The sequence below is a fragment of the Xylocopa sonorina genome, chromosome 5, assembly GCF_050948175.1.
Source record: "Xylocopa sonorina isolate GNS202 chromosome 5, iyXylSono1_principal, whole genome shotgun sequence".
Lineage (NCBI taxonomy): Eukaryota > Metazoa > Arthropoda > Insecta > Hymenoptera > Apidae > Xylocopa > Xylocopa sonorina.
In genome coordinates, this window is record NC_135197.1 from 7,197,718 (window position 1) to 7,224,097 (window position 26,380).

The window sequence follows — 26,380 nt, forward strand, 5'->3', positions numbered from 1 at the left end:
GACGCAGGCTGGACAAACCGATTCTCTCATCGTTCCGCCTCCGAGTTGTTTCTATCCGGCCAGCTTCGAGCACACTCCACCGGTTATTAGATTCCGCCGCACGTATCGACGCGTTCCACGTGCGTCCCGGAGTATGTGTACAGCTGTTGCTTCCAGATGACGCGTTTTGCTCGCGCGAAACTCGCGGCACTGCTCGCGAGGCTTACGCTAGGCCGTTCGAAACAGGAGCTTTGCATTCGAACAAATATTGATTTTTGCAAGTTGCTCGCAACTGCGGGGAATGATGGTTTCACGTGGAATGGGCGAAGTCGTCCGAACAGAGGGAAATCGCGTTAATTCTCCTCCGCGTCGGTTCTCGTACCTCGCTTCTCACCCCAGCGATGGCTTTATTTAAAATTGGATCAGCCGACGCTCCGCGCTGTCGTTTATTAGGATCGAGCGCGATTCAATTGCGGTGGTTCTCGTCGACTCGCCGCTAAATTCGATACCTGCCACCGTGAGACTCGCATTTAACGCGACCAGCACGACCTTGCCATCCTCCGTACTGGTTCTATTCGCGATAAGCTAATGTCCGCTTCGAAATCTGTAACAAGCTCTCAGATAAGCTTGCGTGTACGCCTATAACCAGCCGCGAGTACTGTGTATTTGGTATTGTCGTTGGGCATAGAGAGCTGTTCGTTCGAGGATGGCATTGTCGCCCAAATGCCAGACAAGTATGGGACCAGCACCAAGCTTTTCTTGTCAAACCTTCTGATCACTCTACATAACCGAGTCGTCCTCATCGTCGTCGACTCGTTACGATTCGACGCGTTCAGTCCAAGTTTCTTTGGATCCCTGCTGAATGCCTCGAGAAGGCGCAAAGTATACGGTGCTCGAGTTAATTAGAGGATCGAGATTCCGGACCATTCGAGACCATGGCATTCTTGCGTCGAATATCCACCAGCATCGAGAACCGTGTATCGAAACTTTTAATGAAACTGACGAAACTTTCTCAACGCGATTGAATCGTTCGTGCACGATACGCGTTCTATCCTGATAACCATCTATGCACTCGCGTATATATATCGCGTGAACGTTTCTCTCGCGATATAGCATCGGTCGGTCGGTTAAGCAGAAGCACGGGCATAAACGCGGCACGATGCGCGAGCTTTCATCCGATCGAAAGTATTCAATCTTTCGCAGCGTTTTCGCGTACGAGCGAACGAAGAGCGGGGATACGAGGGACGTAGACGGCCATAAATCGGGGGCAGGCTCGAAACAATATAAAACGGGTACGTGATCACGGTCGCAATACTCGAGCGATCTCGGACCCATTGTAAATAAGCCACGAGAGAGTGGGTGCCCGCGACCAAGCCTCGTGGTCGTCGATTCGAGTCACGCGTTCGCATCGCAGATTTAAAAGTTTCCCTCCCTGTGATTACATTTCCGTTCGATTCCTTGGGTACCGTCTGGTCTCGCCCAGATACGTGTTCACGGACCAGGTGGTCACTTCGACCGACGAACCTTGTTACGCTCGTTCTCTACAGGGTATTAGTTTTCACTGGCCATACTGGAGAACGATAGATGATGTTACAGAAATAGTGGAGCGACACCTTCGCGTCTATCGTTATCATTATTGTACATCGAACGTCCCGCGAGATTTCATTGTATCCAGTTGAAACGGACACCCAGTATGTCTTTATATCGTCGGAGGGATCCTTTATCGCGTTTCCCTGGAAGGTAACCAGCCGTTGGCGATCGACTTCTTCGCCAGCCAGCCAGCCATCGTGCTCTCGGCGCACCCACACACAGGGCAACGATTAAGGTCAACCAGCACCCACCTCTACGGTCGTAGAAGCGGAACGATCTCCCTGCAGGGGTCTCGATGGAATTAGGGGAAAACCGTGCCGTAGAAACGGCGGTTTTCGACGACAGTCGAGGCGGTCGAGGGGTCCTCCGCGTCTTCCTCTGAAAGTCAGAGGCCCACGGGTTACGTCGTTCCACGGCTGGTTAGGACAATGAGGGGATAAATTCATCGTCCGGCTGTGCGGCGGCCGCAGCCACGGGTCAAACTGCCGGCGTAGCCTTCTCCTCTGAATGGTAATGAGCAGCGCTGCAAAGAACACCGGCTTTTTCCCTACCTTTCCCCGTGCGCCTTTTCTCTCGTGTCGGCCGAACAATTTTTTTCAAACGAATTACACGTACCCCAGCTGGGTCAAGATGAGCTTGGTTTCGTACCAAGAGGCTTTTCAAGGCGACGGAATTCGTATTCTCGTTTAGTCGAGGCGCGTGTGTATATCAAGGGATAAAAGTGAGCCGCTCGAAGGTTACTGGTTTCTTTCAAGCATTCGAGATGTCAGAGATCGATATTTATTGTAATTCAATGAATTCTGCCTTCGTTAGATCGTAGTTATAGAAATGTGATTAAAATGCCGCGGTCACGAGCTGTAATCACTTCTTATGTCGATCGTGCCACGATTTCAGCTTCCGTACTTTCCATCGTTCGCTCGTTTAATGATGATCGCGCGAACGGCCACGCCTGTGCGCGCTTTTCAGTTCCCCTGCGCACCGCGTAGACTTTCGGGGCGGAAGTTTCCCGGGAATTGAAGAGGACACGCCGCAGCTTTCGGTGCGCCGAGTTTCCCTTCGGAAAGTTGGTCACCGCGGTCGAATCCGCACGATTTCTGCGCGAGGTGAAAACGGGTGGAGGAGGTTTCGTTCGAAGCGGGTTGGGTCGCAGGAAAGTATCGAGTTAAAAATATCCAACCGCGCGGAAGCTTCCGCCCGCGACCACTTTAATTTCTTCTGTGTTGCCCCGCGAAACTTCGTAGCCGTTTCCATCGATCAGATGAGATGAAAGAGCACCTTGTGCTCGCGTGTGTGGGCAACTTGCGCCTCGTTACTAAATATCACGAAGCCCCGATTCAATTCCCTCTTTCTTCTTTTCTCTGATACTTACACTGGTTGGAGCGGCTCTTGGACGCGTTAGCGTGCAGTGTCGTCCCAACGTTACAAAGTGATTCGAACGGGGCCAACTAATTGATACAAGGCCGAAGGTTCAATTACGAACTTTTCCACCGGTGATTTATCCTAGCGTCCATGATATCTACCCTAGTTCTACTTCTTCCTCCTTTCATTCCTCCTCATTGATGTAGCCAAGAAGACGCACGGTCTCTCTAGTTTGAGAATGGCAGGCTGGATGATTAAAGAGTTGAGAGGAATTATGAGGGGTCCAGTTGTCGCGGTTTTCACAGCTGCGCCGTGGGTGTGTACGCGCGCGTTCACCCTTTGATCCTACCACCCGCCACTGTCTCTCTCCTCTCTAAAGTTAACCTACCAGTTGCGTTTATATCAGTCACACGGACGCACGGAGAGGAAGATGAAGGGAGGCTGAAGGTGACTGGTACGTGAGGTAGGTCAAACTCGTGGCAACCGCGTGGCGCGGAATAGAAATGAGGTACGTAGCCGAGGATCTCTCGAGCACCGATTACTTACCTTCAGCATTCTCGAGACCGGCCATTGTGAGAGGTTTCTTAAAAGCTGGAGCACCTTCTGCCCGGAGGAAAATAGAGAGATTTGCCGGAGTCTCTCTGCTACTTCACAGGCTGAGCTTTTTTTTATTAATCACACCGTACACTTACATGATTGTGGAGACCCACCCTTTGCGTCCGTGCGTTGGGTGCCTGACTATAGTACTTCAATTTTGGTCGAACTCTATCCAAAGTATATACCCTAAACCGTATTCAGATTCTTTATTATCGTTCTTGATTATTCTTTATTTCGTAGAAAAATGTTTCACGCGCGTTATATTCCTCGAAAAAACGTGGAATTATTTTCAGACGTTTGTGTTTCCTCCCAATACCCGCAGCGTACCGAGAATCTCTTCCTCTTTCTTTTTCGAGAGTGGAAACCGGCGCGACGTCCCGAGATAATTTGTCGCCGGTATTTATATCTAGGCGAGAAAGAAGCGAAAGAAAAATGCGAGAGAACGGTCGGGACCGCGATGAGGTAGGTCAGCCACAGAATCAAGGGTAGAAAAGAGAGCGAACGTCCGAAATGGAGCGTCGTTACTCCATCTGTTTCGTTCCGCGTTTCCTCGCGCCTACGCTCGCGGAACATTTTCCTCCTTCCTCGTTCCACGCGTCTTTCCTCGCCTCGTAATTGACGCAGTGAGCTCACCAGCGAACGCGTGCGACTGTTTTTCGTCAATTATGAAAATTTCAACGGACCAATCTTCTCGGCAGTGGCGAAGAAACAGCCAGACGCGCTCGGCTCTTCTCCGCGTATCGCGGCCACTCGTCGATGCCGGTTCCTATGCTCGCCGCCGTTGAAATTTCCCTCGAGAAATAAAAGGAGAATACGGAAATCCTTCTTGAAAGCCTCCCCGTTCTCCCGTGCCGGTCTAAACAGCCTTTATTCCCGTATTTCCATACTGGTACGGTAGATGTGTACATAATGGAGTCAAACGAAAAAATCTATAAACCCCAGAGTCGTCTGGTTCCAGTTTTAATCGAATGAACACGGTTGCCTTTCAATGCGTTGCACAATACGCTAAAAGTGTACAACGATGCGATACACGCGGAAGTTGAGCAACTTCGGAAATCAATTTTTTCACCGCGCAAACACTTTTGGTAGATGACGCGCGGCTATAAGTACGTCTTCGAGAACGTAGGCGTCGTAACGTCCTGTCCAGCTTCGATTAGTCCTTTCAATTGGACGTCTCGCAGACGCGAGCGTGTCACACTTATTATTTGTCGATCCTCGTCAACACCTCCGGCTTTTCCAGCATCGCGCGGACGAGGCTGAATGCGTGCTCGGTTTCGTACGCGCTTGGTACCTCCAGCAGGAGCGTACTCGAGGGAAATACGTAGGTTTCCAGTTATTCTCAGCGCACAGTGTCTTTGTAGAGGGGGCGGGCCGTTTCTCAGACCGTGTCGTGGCAAATTGACGTGGTAATTGTGGCGCTTCATCACTTTTTCACGCGCCTCGCCGCCGGTTGAATGGGATCCGGATGAGATTCCGGGACGGAATCGAGGAGCGCGGCCCCTAATAATAGAAAAGGCTTGCCGGGGGCCATCACTCGACGAAGGCGCTCGCCGCCGCGAAAAAGCCCGGGGTTCTTATTTAATTCATCAGCCGTGGCTCACGACGGCTTAACGCGATTAATCTTGGGTCATTTATAAAACTCGATCAATAGCGGGCAGAGAACGGCGCAGTATAAATCGGAGTAAACAGCGGCCTGGCACTCTTTTGTCGCGAGGACCCTATACCAGCTGCTGTCTTACTTCCTGCTCACGGATAGGTAGACTACAGTGTTTGTCTTGCATTCTGATGGATGAAGACAATTCAGCGATGGAACTTTACGTGGATTATTTTCTCGCGTCTCATTCAACATTTCATCGAATCGAAACTTCATCGCGTTTAGAGGTGGTGAGTTGCATCGAGGTTTCCAGGGGTCGTGTAAGTAGGTTTTAAAGAGCTTCGAACGGCGAGATTCAATTTAGACAGTTCACGATTCGCGGGGAACCTATTTCGGCGACCCTCGATTCGTGGGATCCAACTGTTACCACACTCGGATCCTCGAACCTAATCCCAGCAATCCCGAACGGGTGGGATCTAATCCCGGCGATACAGAGCCGCGTAGACTCGAGACAGTGGAACCAGTGATAGGTCGAGTTCATTCGCAACACAGCGGTTGCCTCGTCGCCTTGATAATCGCGAACTTCATCTTCCGCCACCCTAGTGATCTTTCGAACTACCCTGCGGACCGGGGCATATTTTTTCCTCGCGGGGAGTAATCTCAGCCTTGTCTCCCTCTCTCACTGATAAAGAAATACACGTATTACCTTAATTTCAGCCACTACTCAAACAACCACGAGGTTTCATTAAAGTCCTCGCTCCTTTCACGTCTTCTTCCACTCTAATCGTCCATCTTTCTGATTAGACCACTTTGAACGCCGTCCTCCTACCGTCTTCTTTTCTACTTGGCCCTTTTCTTCGCGGCCGTCCCGTTTCTCGGTCGTCCGTGGATTTTATTAAACCGCCTCGCGATACAGATTCCATTAGCATATCTGTCCAGCCGATATCCAACCGCGCGCGTTGTTCCCTGGCGACGAAATACGTCTTCCGGCGGAACAAAGAAACGGTCGAGGGATTACCTATATTCTTATCGCGATTCGTCGGCTCTCGCCTCCACCTCGTCGTATCGTTTAAGGCTCTCTCGCCACGGCGTGGGCGAGGCCTTTGTTAAAGATCGACGGGACGGGAGTGAAACGGTCGGGCGGGAAGGAAACGCGCTGCTCCACGGACGTAGACGCAACAAAAGCTCTTCTCATTCGCGTTTCGGACCAGCGCACAAAGGAGGTCTTACTTTCTTCGCCCCAGATGGAGAACGCCCTCGGATAATTAAGTCGGAGCCAGCGCTGTCGGACGCGTCTGCGTCTCGAGATGCAAACATCGCGCGTTACGCGGCTGGTTTGTTTGTCCTGGAACGTCTCTGCGAGCAGCGGATACTTCCGCGAGGTGTCGACCGCCTCGATTAACTCTTCTTCCTTCGCGAACGATCTCGAGTCTCAATGGATTTAAATCAGGATCTGGGGTTATTAACACTCTCGCTCCAGCTGGAGATCGAGGGATTTTAAAGCCGGTGGTTGGTCGCAGCGGCCTCCGCGGGGTGGTAACGTTCAGATCGCTGAAACTTTTCGATGCCTTTGCAATTCAAACGGCACTTTCGTCCGTGGACAACTCAGAATCGCGCTCGCGATATTTTCACTCCCTGAAACGTCATTCTCCTCCCCCGTTTGATGCTATTTCTTGTCCCGCTTCGCGCTGCGCGTTTTGTTGCTCCTATCGCCGCTATTCCCCGGCGCTCTTTCATTGTTCCCTCTGTCGCTGCAATTTTGTCCGGTCCGCTCGCGTTTCTCCTTTTTAATCGTCGAAATCCTTTTTTGGATCCTTTTGCATCGTCCCTTTATTTCTCCCGACTCTCGTCTCGCTCGCTTTTCCATCGCGTCTCCTCTTCTCTAAATATTGAAATTCCCCTTTTCTTGCCTCTCTTCTGGAACTTCTGTGTCTCTTTACGCGAGCCATTGTCATCCATTTCTTTAACCTCCCCTTCGACTCGCGAGATCCCTCTTCTCACGGTTAAACTCACCGGTTCCAATTGAATCTAACGGCTGTCCGTTTTCCCTACGCTGACGAGCGTAGTTACCATTCGAGGGGCGCGATTCAGCGGAAACGCGAATAATAAATGCGCGACAGCCTCCCCCCAGCGAGGTCCCGTGAAACGAGGGAGGAAAATAGACCCTGGCTGAGAGTTATCTTCGAGCCGCGGATGGGAATTGATGACGGGCACGATTCGAAGTTTGTCAGCCGTCCCGGCTGGGACGGGATCCGGATCTCGAGTAGTTTTTCCGGTTAAAGGGGATCATCGTTGGCCGCGATCGCTCTTCTCGTTCGCTGCGCCACCCCCTGAGCGTCGAGGACGCGAGGCGTCCCCGCGGAAGGAGTCGCGGGTTAAAAGTGGGCTTGGCAAGCAGCCACGCTGCGTCACCGCTCGTATCGCCGGGTACCCGGAGTTTACTGGCGCGAAGCTACAGGTAAACATCCACCTGACTCTAAAGCGTTTCCAATTATCGGTTCGCTTTCGGTGGAAGTGAACGCGGTGGTTTCATTCACCGTTCCCGGTGTCCTGTTTCGCGTTCGAGCGCCGGAATGCCGTGGCTCTGCTGGGGCTATCGCGTCTCGTAATGCCGGTTGCGCTGACGCGGACATTCCTCCTGGCAACTCTGAATTGCGCCGGCATGACCGGTCATAAATTTTGTCGGTTAATCGATTCTGGTACAGGTAAACGGCGAAACGCCGCGCGTTTCCTTTTTGTTCCCGCGCACGAGGCTCGTAAATTTTTCACCATGGATTCTCTTTTTACGGACGTCGAGATGTTCGTTCGCTTCGAATGCGAAGTGGTAAACGAGACTCCTTTTCTCCGTTCTTCTCCTTTTATTCCGAGCTTCCTTCTTTTTTTTTTTTTTTTTCCCCGTTTTATTTAGCATTTTCGCGAGGTTAGCTCGCGCGAACGGTCTCCGATGATTAAAATCTAGAAGCCGCGGAAGAAATTGTTGAACCTACCTCGCAAATGTACGCGCGTTCTTTTTCATCCCGCCCGTTGTCTCCGCTGGAAGGAAATTCGAAGACCAACGGGCGGTCGTAACACGAAACACTTTGCCACGCCAGTCACTTCGTTCGCGAATAGAGAAAAAGTTGATGAAGTGGTCGCGAGCGAAAAAATGACCCGGTTTCCGCCGAACGAGCGAAATAAGTCCTCGAGCCTTTTTTCCAACGGGCGCTCCATTATTCTCAACTATGCCCCACCGTGATGCTTATTACAAGAACGGAAAATTTAGTGCCGGTACTAAACATCGTTGAAAATTCAAGCCAGTCCAGCTCTCAAACCGGAAAGTACATCGCGAACAATTTTCAATACGATTTTCTCCGTTCCGTCGTCAGCTACACTCCGTATCGCGTATCATTGATCAGGCGAATTACCAAACGCTTGGTTTTCGCTGTCAAACAAACCGCAGTTTACGAAGAGATCGGCACGGTCTTGAGAAATTCAACGGAAACGAGATCGTTCTATATTCATATTGAACGCATATAGAACCTCGAGACTCGCCTTCGTGTTTATTGCTCTTCTGATCAACGGAGATTTACATTAAAATTCATAAACGTTTAGGTTATTCGAACGTATGCATAATTGTGGCGCAACTTTAACACTCCGCGTATACGTTGCACGCCCACTTTTCCATGAAACTTTGCTATTACGATTAGATCTTTCGTAAACATTCGATCGAAGTGGTAAATCAACGCGTTCTGTTTATTTAGATCTATTCCATTAAAATTCCTATCACTCTATACAAGATATGCCAGAGATAATACAGGTTGCCGCGGCTTTCAACTCGTTCGCAGTCAAAGAAAATTTCTCGTCGACGTTGTATCAATATTTGCATCTATTAGAACGTTTCATCCGCGATTTCACCTCTCGCTCTCTATTCGATTCGAAGCCGTCGCGTACGCGAAACGGCGAATTTACCGATTATTTTATGGGACACGTAGCCGACTGAAGGAAACACGCGCGCGAGGATGGCTTGCGAGGGTTTTTAGAGCCACCTTATTCCAGATGCGAGCGAGATCCGCGCGATGGGAACGTCGGATTTGAATTTGAGATACGACGCGAGAAATATTTCACGCGCAGCCTCGACCACTTTTACGTGACGCGTATATACCCTTTATTATTTTAGACGGCGGAATTTGTCTCGCGAACGCGTGCAACGCCGATTTCGCGATACCGCGCGCCATCGAGGACAGCCTCCTCTGATATATCTGTTTCTGTTCTCTGTTACAGGAAGTATTGCACACGATCAGCGCGCCCAGCGGGCAAGTCCAGCGCATCGTTATTTTCAAGAAGAACGGCGTTCAAGCGATGGTGGAATATCCTTTGCAATACAAGCGGCCTCGCGTTTCACACGTGCTTCGCCACACGAGCTTCCCGAGGCTCGACAAGCTCGCTTAAAGCTCGACAGGATCTCTTCATCGTGGCACACTTTAGTTTCCACCTCTTTTATTCTCCCGTGGCTTTTTTTTTCACCCCACAAAGCGACCAGGCGAAGTTTGTCGGTCACGTGCCACCGTTAGAACGCAACGAAGATTTATAAGGGGAACTCGCGGGTGACACGGTCGCAGGACCTTCCGGTGTCGGCGTCAGTTACACTAAGCCCTCTGATACCTCGGGCTTGAACATCGACCAGTAACTTGCGACGAACCGGATAAGCGTGCCTCGTTACAACCTTGTTTCCTTCTTTTCAGAAGTTGTCAAGGCAGCCTCTGGCATTCGAAATTCTCTCTGTCTTCCGTTCTGATTCGATGATCTCAAAGAAATTTGCAGAATTCGTGGTGGCTGCGCGTGTCGGTTTTTGGACCGTGGTCGATCGCAAAGATAAAAATTCCGTTTGATCCACGCGTAGACGGTTTTTATTAATTTTCTCCGTTGCTTTGAACTGAAATATGGACGGCTAACTCGTGGCATGTGCGATGAACATGTGCCCCGATATAGGCGTCCTCGCTCTTTGAGAAACTTCACATGGAAACATTGAAAAGTTTTCAAAACGTTCCCTCCAATTCTACGGTTATCGTTACAATTTTTCCGATACTCCACGCGCTGTACTCTCCATCGATCGAAATTCGAGCGAATTCACGCGAACGAATCGCGCGAACTCCTCTGAAAGCGTGTGCCACGTTGAATCGATGGAAATCTTGGTTGATCGAAACGCAAGCTTCAGGGGGATTTCTCAGAATGTCTCTTCTAGTAATTAGAAAAAAAAGAACGCGTCTATTGTAATCCTTAACCGAATCCTTCGACAACCACGTTCGACTCGGTGGAATCGGCAACGAGAGCGAAGGAGACACTTCACGGAGCAGACATATATTCCGGTTGCTGCACACTGAAGATTGACTTCGCGAAGGTGAGTGCACAAAATCGACGGCGTGTGTAAAAAGAACAAAATTGATTCCCTCCCCTAATCGCTGGCGTTCTGCGTCTCTCCGAACGAAGGTTGAAAAAGTGGCTCTCGCGCATAGAGTCTGGGCTCGGAACGTTGGAGGCCTTATTACGGGACGCTGGACGACCCTACGGTAAAGTGTATGGGGGAAAAAAAAGGGAAGAAAGGAAGGGGGAGAAAAAAGTAAGCCTCTTTAGGTTCACCGTTAATATTCATGAGAAAGAATCCGACGGAGAAATGCTGCGCAAATAATGGAAACGCTCTAGATCCACGGCTCTCTTACGTAACGGCGGAAAGGTGGGCCCTCCGTACTTATGGTACCGTAAAACTCGAGGAAATTCGCCGGTTTTCATTCATTTTACGTGCTCGTTACATATTCCAATTATCCGTGTACGAGCGCCGCGGCTTCCGCACCGACGACATTCTTTTCAATATTTCATCTGGCGTCTAATTAGCAAATCCAACAAATACAACTCGAGAACGCTCCTTTGGTAGGTGGAACGCGTTCCTCGCCGCCTATTCTCGCGGGCGTACTTTAGAAACCGGCGTACGTGCACCGTACGTATATATGTATATATATATACACGTACACCTTTCAGAGCGGGTATCTCTTGTACCGCGTTTCGAGCGATATCTTTCCACTGGCGTTTCCATACAACAACGGTAGGCGCAACTGTAAGCGGCGTTTATTGGAGTAAGCGAAACACAGCGCGTTTAGAAATTCTCCGGGCGAACGTATTATAATTCAAGTGCGATCGACGATTTTCAAGCTCTCGTTTGTTGCCGTAATTACAAATGCTCGCCTCTTGTCGGTACGGCTGTTTGCCCGAGCTCCCGTTCCTCGGCTAACCCTTCTGTCGCGTGAAAAGGATCCCAGTGCAAACACAGCGACTAGCTCCGCTCCGGAGGGAGTGAAAAGAAAATCACGCGCATTAACGTTAGGCCCGCGGCAACGAGGTCTTCCGTGTCGTTTCAAAGCGGGGGAAAAAAAGAGTGATTCGTATAGCAGTGACGCGAGCGTGAAAGCTGCTCGTTCTCGACTAACGAGTCAGATCTTGTTTCAGCTAGGTGAATCGTTGAATCGATCGCAACACCTCTTACAAAACGATACCAGACGTTTTCCTCGCGTTCCTGGTTGTACTTTACGCACATCACTTCTTTTCGCTAATAATTATCAAACCGAGCGATACACGAGCAAATAATCGAGAAGCCCTCGCAGACGCGTGTCTCGTTCTTGCGTTTCATGTTGAAACGCGTCAGGGCCTCGCACGCGAACCAATTTTTCCCCGCATCATTTTCGAAGCAAACGCCGTTTCATTTACCTGGGTGCACGCGTGTACACCGTTAACGCCGTTCCACGTCCGTTCCGCACCTAATTACCGATAATTGCTCGCCTCGCGTATCGCCTCTAATAATTAAATAGCCGGTAATGGTTGTTCGCGGTTCACGGTCCAAAGAGTCAACCGTGGCCGCACGTGATACGAGCGAATTTGTTTGCAACCCTCCCGCGATTCCACCCCTGGCATCGAAGCTCGAGCCTCCGCGTCGTACACAGCCCCGTGCGGGGATGATTCACGCTGGTAAACGCGCGTGTCGCAGACGTTCGCGAGAGCATCTCCGCGACCCTCGCGTGCACGCGAAACGTTATTTGGCAGATCTTTCCATTGGCAATAGTCGCGCGAAGGGTGGGATCGCGCGGCCGCGCAAGCTCCGCCTCGAAGTCCAATTTTGAACTTTGGGCAGCGGCATAGCCTCTATTTTCATTAGAAGGCGAACACTCGTTTTGGCAAATGCCTCCGGTCACCGTGGCCAGAACGTTCCCGTTCGAACGCGAAGCACCAGCCGATCGATGTCGAGCCGCGTTCCATCGATACCCCGTAAATCCTCCCGCTTTTTAATTCTCGAACAGCCTTCGGTTATGTAACGCGTTCGATGAGAGCGTTTTCATCCAGCCGCGCCGTAGCATCCGCCGATGTAACATGTGAGCGCAATTAAAGGGAAATTTCCTTGGGATTAGAGGAGGGATCGATCGATCGAACGCGACTAAACAGACGCACGGGGATTATATTTAATTCTCAGCGGCGCGCTCTTCTGCACGGTGAATAGAAACGTATCCGCGAGCACCGGTCGGAAAGCCATATCCGTTGCGGGGTTTAATCTGTTTCTCAATACGAATCGAGTCCCGATAACCGCTTATAGGCCACGGTGTTCGAAACTCTCCGCGACCAACAACTTCCTACCGTGCGCGTCGTCCCTGGAAATTCGCCGGATTCTGTTGCTTTTATAGTTGGAAAGTTTAAAAATCGAACGATCCAAACTTGCCGCTGAACGATTCCATAATTGAAATCTGCTAGCCCCCTACGGTCCCAACTTTCTAGTAACGCTGGCGATTACTGTAACGTTCGTTCGCGCACGAATGCGCGTTCGCGGATATCAAAAATATAAATCGATCGATCTCCTCGAGTGAGAAACGTTTGGAAATTCGTTCCGTTTTCATAGCGGTCGGGCCAATTTAACGAGCGTGCTCCGCGCGGATCCTCCGTTTAACTGGAAACGTCCATCATCGATAATGACGCGCTCGCAGTCGGCCAATGTACACCCGGGACGATGCGAATCGTTCGTGTTCGATAAATTTCCAACGGCTGCCCCCGCGGCCGCGAGAACGCCGAACGATGAGCGGGGCACGTAGCTACCCCTTTGTCAACCTGTCCACGCTCTCCTTGCGATAGTTTCCGAACGAAGTTCCCGCAAACGCCCAGCCCAACAATGTACACGTACCCTCCGCTCCTCGTTTCCCCGCGTAAATACCATTTTTTTCTTCTACCCATCGTTTCTCTACCCCATATTCTCTCTGTCCCTCGACGAACTTCCAAATAAATCTCGCCAGAGGACGACGCGTTTGATAGCGAGGAGAAGTAACCGCGTTAAACGGCTCGATCGCTTTGATATCGTCCTCGTAGCGGTAAAAACAGCCAGCGAATGAAGTGGCCGACCGCGAACTTTCGAAAGGCAATTATGGGAAATTTTCTGTCGGACGGGAGCCACTCGATGGACGCGACAGCGACGCGGGCGAGTTTCGACCGCGGCTTGTTTGCTCGCTCGAGAGGAGGGCCCGTGATTTATCGGAACTTTATAACGAAACGCAATTGTTGACGGTGGCTATTTTGGTATATTAGGCTCGAGGGTCGGGGAAATGCATTGTTGGCTTACTCGCGATCCGGTTGGTCGAGCGAGCATTTCATAAGCGAGGGATATTTGGATTCGGATCCTGCCTCGCGACGTGGAATCTTTTTTCGACGACGTTCTTTCCTGGGAAACGAAACGAGTCAGAATCCCCGTAACGCAGGATCGCCTGGACGAAGTTGCTACTCGTCCAATAACCACGGACAGCTCGCTGCGTCCCTTCGCCTCGAGTTCGAACCCTTTACCAACTCTGCGAAGTCGTGGCCATCGAGGGTGCCGAGCGACTCTTCCGTCGATGTTTGACGCGGTCGTCAGGAGAAACGTTACAAGAATCACGCAGGTCTCGGTGTATCGATCGGCTGGCGAATCTACGAGCCAGTTGTGCGAACTGATTAACTAGCGTATTAACGTATCGGGCAGTAACTGGTCCTCCGTTTCCCGCGTGTGCGTCGTTCGTCTCGCGAGCCATTTTGGCAGCCGCGTAGCTAATGATCGAGTTACCTCGGCTCCGGCTGTCTCTATAATTATACCTTACTTTGAACCCAATATTCGCATCAACCGAACGGTGACAATGAAAAACGGCCTGGCAATTATTTTCTCCCCATTCCCGGTCGCGTTCGCCCTGTCTCGTTGATCGTTTTATCGCTCCGCGTCCGTTTCGCCCCTCTGTACCGGCGTGCACCACGGCCGCATTCGAATCCCCGTTGATTCGACCTTTATTGCTTGTCCCGTGCAAACGCGATACGCTTCCTTTTGTCCCGATACCGTCGCGCTGCTTGACGAGAGAAAATTAAGAGCGCCTGTTAATTAGAACGCCGTTATCTGTGACGTTTTCGGGGCGACAGAGCGGGACACATCGGGGGTGCACAGCTAGGAGGGGGTAAAAAAAAAGGAAAAAGAGAAAAAGAGATTCTCGACAGTTGCCCGATGGACCGTTCCCGCAGATTAAAAGGGACGCGGCGCGAAGTAAACAGGAAATTAGTTTGGGACTCGGCTGTGTAACGACGTTTCATTAGTTCCTCGTCCACCCCCTTCGATGGTAACCCCTTACTGTCTCCGTTTTTTCTTCACCCTTTACTACTCGCGTTTTTCCTCGTTATCGTGTAATTACATCGATACGCTGTCTCCGTTTGCGTTTGACGCGTGCACTGCAGGCGAAATGGCACTGGGATCGAAAGAATCGGTGTCTTGCGAACCGGTCGAGTGTAATTCCAGATTTCTAATTCGAACTGCAGCATCGCGTTATTGGTATGCGATAGGGCGTATCGCGATATTCACGGCTCGCGCGAGCCGTGAACATTCTGCGTTTCGTCGCACAATCTGAAAGCTGTCGCTTTGATACGCGATAGACCGGAATTCAGACGATTGACGCCTGGGCAGAGCGGTTCGAGTATCGGCTCCGCCAGCCACCAGGCCCACTCGTCCCTCAAAGAAGAAGTATCGCCGCGTAAGATTTACCAGACACGGTCGATCGAGCCGCGCCGATTTCCGTCGCTCGATCCACTGAAACGGTTCCGCGCGCGAATAGTGCGGCCATTAACACGCGGATCACTCGATCGAGCCGTCGTTTCGTTCGATTAAGCGAACCGCTCGACGCGGACGGTAATTGCGTGAAACGGCACACCATCAAGATCGTTGGCTGCGCGCTAAATCGGCTCGCGAGCGTGTATCATGCTCGATCGGCGTCGTTATTAGACGCGTTGTTTCAACGAGAGGTGCTCCAACCTGCTGCTACTCTTTCTCTTTCCCTCTCTGCGTTTCTTTTTCGCGGCCAAGTTAATTGAATTCGTTATTCCGCGAGCTGGGAAAAAATGCCACGCGCGGACTTCGCGCGCCCGTTAATTGGCCAACACGCTTTCAGATCCACGCGATACACTCCGCTGTTAATTCTGTTAATTACCAGCCAGACCTCGGGTGCAAACACCTTTCCCAGAAAATTGCATCGCGACTAATTCTTCTTTCAGGTAATTAACTGTAGGAGATCGATGTTCCGCAAGAGGAACCGTGAACTTCGTCTGAAAGTCGCGAGAAACGTTCCTTTTATCAACTCTGATGTCGCGTTCGATCGAATTTACGATACCAATGAAAGCGTAACGATATGCGCGTATGATTGGACGATTTGTGAAATGGAAAACAGGGACTTGGCCAATGTTCTCGTTTCCGTTCGTGAATGGAGAATACGCCCCTTCGGAGATACGCAATCGGATCGTGGATTTTTATTATTCAATCTGATTATATCCCGCTAGGCTCGCGAGCGCGAGTATTATCCTTCTGACAGGATTCATACACGGCCCACCAGAGGATCCTGGAGCCATTTCCTGCGTATATTATTTACCAGCCGGAACACGGTGGCTAGATGTACGGTAGATATCGCGAGAATAGCACCGCGCCGTATTTCCTACGTACTCCGTATTCCATTTTCGAACGGAACGTACCTCGACGCTGGTGCTAACACCGTTAACCCTCTTCGCGGATCGACTTACTTTTTTAGTCTCGCATCTAGAAGGCCAGCCTCGCGCGAGTTCCTCTCGCCGTCGGTTCTCGACTTTCAAGAAAATTCGTCGCGCGATCCAATTAGTCGTCCGCGACAAATGCGTCGAGTCGCGGAGAGTGTCGTTCGAGAGAAATTACAGAGGGAATTTTCGTTTGTGCGATCGACGACCCAGTTTCCTCGCAGCTGTGTACAACTTTTCCACGGAAACGTCCATTCCGACGCCGATCCAATGAACTTTCCCCCGTTACACCAGAGGTGGTCCGTATTATAATCCGACATCGAGTCGCGTTACAAGTCATCGCGGCTAAGTTCATGAAATTTCTGGCATCTGCCAGTCACACGGTGCCAGCGTTCTGGCGTTGGTGCTCGCGCGGGAAATTCTCCGGCTGCTCATTTGAATTGCAAATCGAAGGGGGTAACAGAGAGAGAGAGGGAGAGAGAATGCGATTTCACCCCGTCCGACCGGATGAAGCTTTTCCGCGAAACGCTGCTGGAAGTTGCCGGTGCGCGCGCGTCTCGCCTTGTAATTAGACGTTCTCACGCTTGAAACGTTCGAAGCTGCGCGCTGCGAGCTTTGTTAGGCTGGCTCCGTTTTCGTCCGCGACTTAAGAGAGACGGGGGATTATGTCCCTGTCTTTGGTCTACATTGAACGAGGATTGCCGCTGCGATTTCCGCGGCAATTATATCGCGTAATTGTTCAATTACTGGAAGGGGCGAGCCTCGAGGCAGGGGAACTCGCGGAAGAATCGCTCATCTTTCGGAAGAACTCATTAACGCGGTCGTTACGCGGCCAAATGAATTTCCGACGGGGGAGGCTCCTGCGCTCGGGGAAGATGGAGACGGTTGAAGACGTTCAGCGTCTGTTTCTACCTTGGGGGTTGTTCCGTGCTCGCGGCTTGGAAGATGCAGCCTTTAGTCGCATTTTCTTTCGCTTTTCATTTCGACGTTCACCAAAATATTCTGCTGTAATACTAATAATAGTAACAAATATCGTCATAATCGCTTCAGGAATCGAATTATCGTATTCAATTATCATGTCGTATCGAATTCGATCGATTATCGTATTCAATTATCAATCGTATCGAATTATCGTGGACAAATGAGAAGTGGTTCAAGTTGAAACATATATTGAACATATTTTTCTTGATGTACTTGTTACGAACCGTCCAGAAATAGAGAGTGGTCGTATTGGTTGGGTTCGTATTGGCTTTTAGGTAGAATGAATGTTTTATGAGAGACCATGATTCGATCGGACGTAACATTACGAGACTATTCGAAGTGGAATGTGTGCCTGGGTATATTGGTTGCCACCTATTTTTACGAGTTTATTAATGCCACTTTGAGCGACTGTTGTTCCCGACTGTTTTTGGCCGAGCGTTAATACGCTTCGAGAGGTAAAACCAGGATAATGCCATCGGTGATTCATTGATATTGTACAAAGGATTACGCGCTGAGAGCGTTGCGATTCGACGCGATCGACGCAGAATCGTGAGAGCATCGATCGCGTCACTTAACGATCGCGAATTGGCATGGTGATCGTATGAGACATCGTGGTATCATTCTCACTATATCATATATCGACGCGTCATTAGTTCGATCTTTTGAAAGAAACTTCACAATCTTCTGCTACTTTACCACATCGAGGTATCCGTTCAACGTTATCGTTCTCCACTAAACAATATGTATTACGCTGAAACGAATCCTCGAGTCACGAACATCCATTCCACTGAAAACGTTCACCAGCGGATTAATCGATATACTTGATCAGCCTTCGAACCACCATGGCTGCGGGGCACCCCGAATTTCAACCCCTAATACGCGCGAAACGACTCTGCCACGGCGATTTACCCGCTCGATCGGAATGGTAAGCAAAATCCGCGGGATTTTACGATACCGTTCAGGTAAATACCAACCAGTCGGCTGGACTACTACCGTGTTTATACTCGAGCCGGACCGCGGTTTCGGAATCAAGTGGTTTCCGAATAATGCCGCGATTCACGAGCAGGAAATTAACGCACACGAACACACAGGGGCCACTGGTGCCCGCTCGGGCGTGGCGAATGGTCGCACGTTCGAATAAAGAGTGAACGGTCGATCGCAGGCTAGGTCGCGTTTCTACCCGTGAGCGATCACGAACGAAGCTTTCGTCGAACACACGCGCGTGCGAGTTACGCAAGCGACGGGCCGCGTTCCCAGGATTTTTCTGCGTCCTGGCCACGTTCCTTTCGCGGGGCAGCCGGCAGGAATACCTGCCGGAACGACACGCCGCGACCACTTTTTCCGCCCCCAGCCTCTCTCCAAGTCGTTCTCCTTCGTCGCAAAGAAACCACCGCGCGAGACCGTCGAACGCGTCGGTTCGGAGACACGCGTTTCTTCTGGAGATCGCTGGCTGCCGATATCTATTCATATTACCTCAGTCGAGAGTCGTAGCCGGTAAACTTGGAAACGACTCGCGAACCGTGAATTGCGCAATGATTTACGACCGTGTTCGCGTTCAGTTGCCACGCACCGCTTTTGCGAGCTCGTTTTCCCTCAACTTTCCATCCACGGCGCGAACCCTCGTGGCCCGATTCGAGGACGCGACTTTTACGCGCGAAGAAGTTCACCCCAGCGTCCCCATTCGAACTAACATCCTGCGAGAGCAAAATCGTAGAGGCAGCGATCAGAAATTGATACGCTATCCGACTGGTCGATCGTTCCAGTCGGTTCTCGCTGATCAGTGAACTCGAAACCGTCTTCTCGACTAATTCTCGAGCGCGTTCCTCGACAAGCTCCTCATCGATCGAACCCAGGTTGGTTCCTTGTTCTCGGTTGTATCCCAGCGAGAATGCATTCGCGAACATGGTCTACGAACTCGCGTCTCTCTTGACCGAAGACACGGTTCAGTTTTCAACCCGCGGAACAAAAGCAGTATCCATTCTCGTCACGTCGTTCATGTACGTCTTCGTTCTAAAGTATTGGGTCACTCTCATTCATTGTAATAAATGTCGTGAACAAAAGTGGGATATTGCACATATATCGAACAGGTCAAGTTGATAAAAGTCGAACCGTGCTTTTAAGGAAAGCCAGGATCCTTGTCTCGCGTGTTCGCGCGAGTCTGAAATATGTAATGGAAGTTCGCGAACGGGGGCGTCCAGGGAAGACCTTTGACCAGGTTCGAGTCGCAAATTCGAAGCGGTCGTTTCGGGGCCAGCGAGTCGGCCCGCTTAACTCGCGTCTCGAAGCCAACCCTCAGTTTCCGGACGCACCGCAATTTGGCACCGTTTTCGACAACTCGAGCAAACATTCGGCAAACATTCGCGATATCAGGGGCTGGAACATGTCGCCATTAGCCCTAGGAAGGTAAACGCGAGTTCGTGGAACCAGTTTGTTACGTAGTGGAGGGGGAGGGGCGATGTTTTAATTAGCAAGCAGCGCGGAAAATTCGAGCGGGAAATCGCGGCTGAGGGCCTGCGAGAGATCGGTCGCGCGTTAACCGGCTAAACAAACGACTGTACGGTGAGGATTGTTCAGTGGGCCGGTTACTTTCGACCGATTTACTTTTTCCGCTTAAAGAATCTTCGCGTCGGGGATCAAGAACGATCTATCAGCCTCGCCGTTTCTTTGTCAGCAGTTTTTCCGCGTTGCTATCCCCGTGCCCTCGATATCGCGCGTATTTAACCATTCAGGAGTTAAATACCTGCCTGGTTCGAAGTCGCGGTGGAATGCTTTTCTTTTATACTGGCTCTCTGGCCGACATTTCCCCACAGGTTTTATTCTTCGTAGCGAAACAGTACAGGATTCTTATCGTATCTCGCGGGTTGCTTAATTATCCTGCGCGTTACATAAACTCGCGTGAAAGTTGTTCGTCCCCGCGGTGCCCGCTCGCTGTCAATCGAAACGAGCGAATTCGCTCGATAAACGATCGAGGCGTATCGCGCGCGGCCACGTCCCTCTCATAATGCACCTCGCGCACGGGGGATGTTTAATTACGCACGGTTATTAACTGGGCGTATTTATACACGCGCGACGATGGCGTTCCGTCGAGCTCTGGGAACGCGCGAGAGCAACCTCGCGTATCCGATTTAACCGCGTTTCGTCAGTGAAACACCGAAACACCTTGATTACTGTCTGAGCCCGCGGCGGCTCCTTTGAGGCGTCCCTATTTTTAGAACGACCCCTCTTTTAATGACTTTTCCCCCTTTGAACAACCACTCCGTCGAAGAGCTCTTTCCCCTGCGTTGATCTTGCGACCCGAGCGTTACTGACGCTCGACCTACGACTCTGCTCGATCGATACGCCGCGATGCGAGCTAGCGTACGTTCTTCCTCGCTGAGATCACGAAACGTTTCACGTATTCGTGATTTGTGTGCTTTCCACCGTTGGTCCACCGTTGGACGGTTATTGCTGTCCGCAACTTTGCGCTATATCGTGCGCCCTGTCTTCACTGGAGAGAATTATCTAAACGCCTCGTATGACCTGGATTCGAAGATATTCGACGCAAAGAGAACGATTAAAATTCATATTGGGACATTTAAGCGACGGACCCTAGCTTCGACGGATGAACGTGGCTCTGTTGAAAATGAGAGGACAGGGGTTGCGTTGATAGCACGGGCGGAATATGACCGAATCCGTGGAAACAAAAGGCGCTCTAGTTATGTAAATGTTGGTCAGAGTGGAACGGTACCCTCGAAGGGTATTATGGCTCACGGAAGCTGCTCGTAAGTTGGAGACCGTCCGGTGGAGAGATTGAGACGGATCGCTCGAGATACTCGCTCGGGTAGAGGGTAAACAAGGGGTGGAATAATGAGGAATTATGCCAGTGGTGGCTTTGGTACACGCAGAGACATTAACTTGGCGCGCTGAAATGTATCCTCCGTTGAAACTCGCGGTAAGAGGTATTAAAAAAAAAAAAAGTATGGACGATACATAGGAATAGACGGCATAACTTCGAGGCTATGCTGGTTCCCTCTTTCCTCAATAAAATCCACCGCTGGAAGTAGCCAGGTAGAGGGCAAGACAAGCTCGCGGCACGTTCGCCAATTCTTCAAGCTGACTTTTCGACGAGTTCGAACTTAAATCCAGCTGATGGGACACGTGGAGCGCAACGAGGGAGCGAAGTTGCCCGGTGGCTGGCTCGTTCCCGAACCCAATCACGTACGTGTATCGACCAGCGCAGACGGAGGCGGGCGTCTCCTTTTTATCCTAAACGTGCCTCCGCGTTGACCTCGTTCGTCCCGGCTGAATTCGAGAAAAGAGCCGGTTAATTTGAATACCTGTTGCCGTGCGACGTGTGTCCAATCCTCGAGGATAAGAGATCGTCGACGAAAGCGTCCTGTTGTTTCGCGTCATAACCCCCCTGTAACAACATCCGGAGCTACTACTTTGTCAAGGTGGATCGAGTGTCACCGTTGCGAGATTAAACTGGCAGATTGAACCTCGATGGAGGCGGAGGAAGATTGCCTAGAACTCGTGCAACATGTGAACTGGGACCATTTCGAGAACGAAGGGGAAAAATTGCAAACAGAGACGTAAGAAAACTCCTTCAGCTGGGAGATATCCAAGGGAAACGCGGTAGGGTTTGCGAAATCCGAGTCGAAACTGGAAAATCTGCTTCTCTGCTGACACGCGAGGCCTTCATCGACTTGTGCATCACGCGCGGGATCTGTAATCGAACTGGAGCCCATACGTGCAAGATGATCGTAGCAGGTTGCAGAGATTCCGACCAGTGCTTCGCAGCTTCTCTTACTCGCTTACTTTGTGCGGGTGCTGAAACGACGGCTGGAAGCGTGGTGGGTTCAGAATAAATAGAAGCGATCCGTGGTATCATTAAAAGGATCGCAACCTTCCGGATTCTTTGCGAGGAAGTCTTCCAGTAATAACGGCACGATCGTTATCTAACCTTCAACCAAGAGAGACAGAGAGCAGAAATTGAAACCGCGAATTCACCATTGTCTCCGCGTTCGGAAGCTCGAGAACCGATTGGCCCGTGAAAGCAACCGAACCCACTAATGAAATTCACGGATCGTGGAACGCGATAACGCCGTTACCACGATCTATATACCCCGCGGAAATGTATTCACCTACATCGAGGCGCGTACGATCCGCGCGAACGTAATCCAAGAGCGATCCGGTGATCCAGGGACGAGTGTTAAACCTCGTCTGCGTTCTTAGCGGTCGCGATCATTCGGGAGAATTTAACGAAGAAACATTGACGATCGAATTTAACGAGCTTCCGGTTTACTGGCTTCCGCGGGTCGATCGTCGCGTGTAAATGGGTCGCGACTAGAGCGTAGCCGAGGTCAAGCGTTCCCGAATCAATGGCGGACACCGGGTGGAGGATGGAAACCGGTGCTCGTTCGGTCTTCCTCGCTCTCTGCTAAGCTCTCTGCATGCAAAGACGCGGAGAAAGCACCGGTTCCTCGCGTACCCACCTTTGTTCTCGCTGCTCGAACCGAGCCAAGCGAAGGAGGGCCGATTGGGAAACGCTGGTCTACACGCGAAAACGAACAGGGGACCCTGCGAACTGTTCAACCGGCCATTGAACGCGAGCTCGACTTCAAAGACCGCTAACATCCCGTCCGGAACGAGACGCGCTCTCTTAATCGCCGATAATGCCACGAGAGTCCGAGGTACGTGCGTTGGAATCCACGAATCGCTGTTATCGAGGCGAATCGAAGGTATCGAACGACCATTTACTTCGTATTCGAAGCGACTCCATTTCCTTTCTTCGTGCGCATCCACTGTCTTCAAGGATTTTTATCCTGGGTCTGTTAATTCCTTAGAAAATCAGTGGAACGAGATGATTAGCTGGACGAAACGTGCAACGTGCCAAGCGGCTAGCGTGTCAGCTGGTGACTACTGTGTCACGGGTGTCCGCGTTAGGGGGTTAATAGGCTAACTCGAGAGCAAAACACGTGCAAGCGTTGCGAAATTCTTCCCGGTTGCACGTAAGCATTCCATGCACGGCGGCTGGAATCGAAATGGCTAGTTTCGTTTACAATGGAACGCGGCGAAGAAAATCGCTCGTTGCGCACCGCGCGCACGAGCGGTGATTGTCCTCGGACACGGGCTGTTTTACCTCCCTTCGGCGCTTTCGACCGGCAGATGGAATAATTTCCAACGACCATGCGGTGGAAAAAGAAGTTTCGCCTGGGTTTCGCGTGACTCCGCGGCTCCCCTTTCAAAGTCGCGTGCCGTGACATCTCGTCGAGTTATCCGAGTAGATTATACGCAATTACCCTTGCCACGAGTCGTCGGTGTTCTCGAGTCGCTGGGAACTCCTCTATGTTAATTACATCACCTTACATCGCGTTGCTCCTATTTCACTCCTCGCTTCTCGTTCTTTCCTTCGCCTTCCTCCCCTTTCTCCTCTAAGTTGAGATTCAACGAAAAAACTTACTCGACGGTTAATATACCTCTGGCTGCCCCCGTTAATCCATTCATCGTCGACCACAATGGCGGTGAGTAGCGTGACGCGGCTGGGTAACGACGATTCGACTTCATTCCCGTAATGGCCGATTTTCTGGCTGCACGCGATACGATTTTCTCTGCCCGCGATCCATTTCTGTCCCGTGCGCCCCGGGACACGTGACCCATTAGCGGGTTGCGCTTTTCCACGGCTGAAAATAGTCGACGAGGAGCCGGTGAACGCCGCGCTGGGAAATGTCGGCTGTTGATAACGCCGAAGGGACGCGATACGTGACGTTCCAGTCACGTATAATCGCGATGTCCCGCGCCCAGGCCCACCCTAGGGATTTTTGGTTTATCGCGACCCGATAATGCGGTAATTTATTGCGCGAAAAGAAAAAAAAGAAAACGCGAGGTGGACACACCCTCTGATTTATTCGTTCCGGCTAATCGACTGTTATCGTTTTTATTAGCGGATCCGACGACGGTCCGCGCGTTCCCGTTTCGCTCGTCAGGGACTGGCTCTCGAACAGTTGTACACTTATCAGATGAAAGTTGGAATTGTTCGCGTTCGGGAGTTTAATAAATGCAGTCCTTGATCCGAATGTAAAAACGTTGTTTCTGCTTTCGATGAAAGCCGCGATACCGCCGCGCGCGATGTGTAATGGCCGTGTCGGTGTCTTCTTGATAATATCTAGACTCTCCTGTAATTACTCGTTCAAAGTTCAGCGTTTCGCGATACCAGAATTACACCGCGATACAGACGCGCTCTTTTTCTAATACCGCTCGCAGCCGAACTCACGATCCTCCTGTTCTTTACGCCTAACATTTCGCGATACCACAGTTCTCGTTATTGCTTCGAAAGTTCAATCGAACCCCACGATCTCCGCGCTCTTCGAATTCGACATGTTACGGTATCCAAGTCCCGCTAGGAACGACCGTATTTTTATGTACCGTTTCTCCAGCCCAATTAAACTCGATCGTTTCGCATACACGAACGTCAACATCTCGCAATACCAGGATTACACCGCGATCCAACCCATTCCCATTATTGTTTCCGCGTCCCAGCTAGAGCTCGCGATCACGTTACGCGAGTCACAACCGAGGCGAACCAGAACAGAGTTCCAACACCGACGTACAACCCATTACTTGGTTCCGCGAACCCACCAACGTCGCGTCGCGATTTCAGTCGACATCGCTGGAAGGGTTGAACGCGGAACCGGACAGAGGCAAAGCTCTTTCTGGTTCGATATCGGCGACCAACCGATGCCTACGTCAGCCAGGGTGAATTTTACGTCCAACTTGGTATCGCGCGAAACACGTGGACGCGCGGCCATTCTGCACGCGATTACCCCCGAAGCCGCCACATCCGCCGCGGAAGTGCACGTGCTACTGACAGCACTGACGTCAACCAATTGAAATAACGAACGGGCTCTCGCGGTGCTTGTTCCGTCGACATTATGCACCGCTATTTGCTCGCTACCCGTTTTTCTCCCACCCTCGTCCACCACCACCGCCACCCCCCTCGCATTCTTCGTTCTATCGCTATTTCGGACATCGCCGCCGCTGCGCTGACCGAATCTATTCGGAATTCGTCTGCGAACCCCGCGAACCGATCGATCAAAACGATGCTCGCGGCTGTTCAGCCTCGCGGAGGACGCGCCACGTCGAACAGGAATAAATAGAATCGAATTTCACGTCGTTAGGACGCTCTTGCGGGGTTTCTTGCCGCTTCGGTTAATGTCGTTTCTTGCTGGACGGTTCCTCGAATCGATGGGCTACTTGGCGAATTGATCGCGCAACTTTCTTTGACCGATTCCGAGGAGGACCGTAGCGCGAAGAAATATGACAAGAAGAAAGCCAATTAGACGGACAAATGGTTATTCGAGGCTTGCTGTAGCTGTTTCAGCGGAACGGCAATTAGAACGTCGAATCGATACCAAACGCTCCACTATTTCGCACCCTTCGCGAACAGGCGACCTCGCGGAGTTAGTGGTGGCTGAAATTGTACGTAACGTCGATAGCATTATGGTCATAGATATATCGAAGAATCACGTGTTTTCTCATATTTTTTGCACCTAAATTGCATCGTATCTGTGCGCCCCGATGGAGCTTGGATAAATCGCGTTTAGGCTACAGAGGGTTGGCGTTGATGGAAAATTCTCTCCCCTTCGACAATCTTCATCTTTCTCGACGCTCTGTCGCGTGCACGAATAATCGAGTGAATTAGAAAAATAGAGCGGATCGGATTTTCGTCGCGTCGAGAAGCGCTCGCGAAAGGGGTGGCTATCGCGAGATTTTAGAACAGCTCGCGAATAATCTTCCCCTTGATCGATGGTGCGAGGCGACGGATGAGCTGGAAGTCCGCCGAAAAAAAGAGGAGCTGCCAAGTGACGAATTGCCCCCCGATACCAACCCTCTTAGCTCTTCCAGGGGAGGAACGTCGACTCACCGTTACCCTTTCACCTCCCTTATTCACCTTGAACACTGTATCGAGACGGGAGACGTTCCATCTTCTTCACCGTCCGCTGGTATCCTCGGCTGTAAACAGTGTTGCAACAAGCAGATTTATCGGATCACCAGACGAGATGAAATTCCATTATTTATCGTGGCTAGCCACGAACCGACCGCGTCGAGTTTTCTCGCTTATTCCATCGCAAACAGTCGAACGTTTACGTTATCGCCGCGGGAAATAAGCTGGATCGATTGGATCCACGGTGTGTTCCTTTCGACGGAGAAAACACTGAAGCACCTCGCAATATGTGCACTGGCAATATGAAA

General features: G+C 51.0%; 1 protein-coding gene across 1 annotated transcript in view; it reads left to right on the forward strand.

Annotated features, from left to right (window-relative positions):
* The window catches only part of Sm (heterogeneous nuclear ribonucleoprotein L), a 120,233-nt gene that overhangs the window by 35,969 nt on the left and 57,884 nt on the right, over positions 1–26,380 (forward strand). The window contains exons 4-5 of the mRNA XM_076894845.1: positions 9,380–9,465; positions 10,400–10,496. Coding sequence (XP_076750960.1) covers positions 9,380–9,465; positions 10,400–10,496 — 183 coding nt within the window. The remainder of the gene's footprint in view (positions 1–9,379; positions 9,466–10,399; positions 10,497–26,380) is intronic.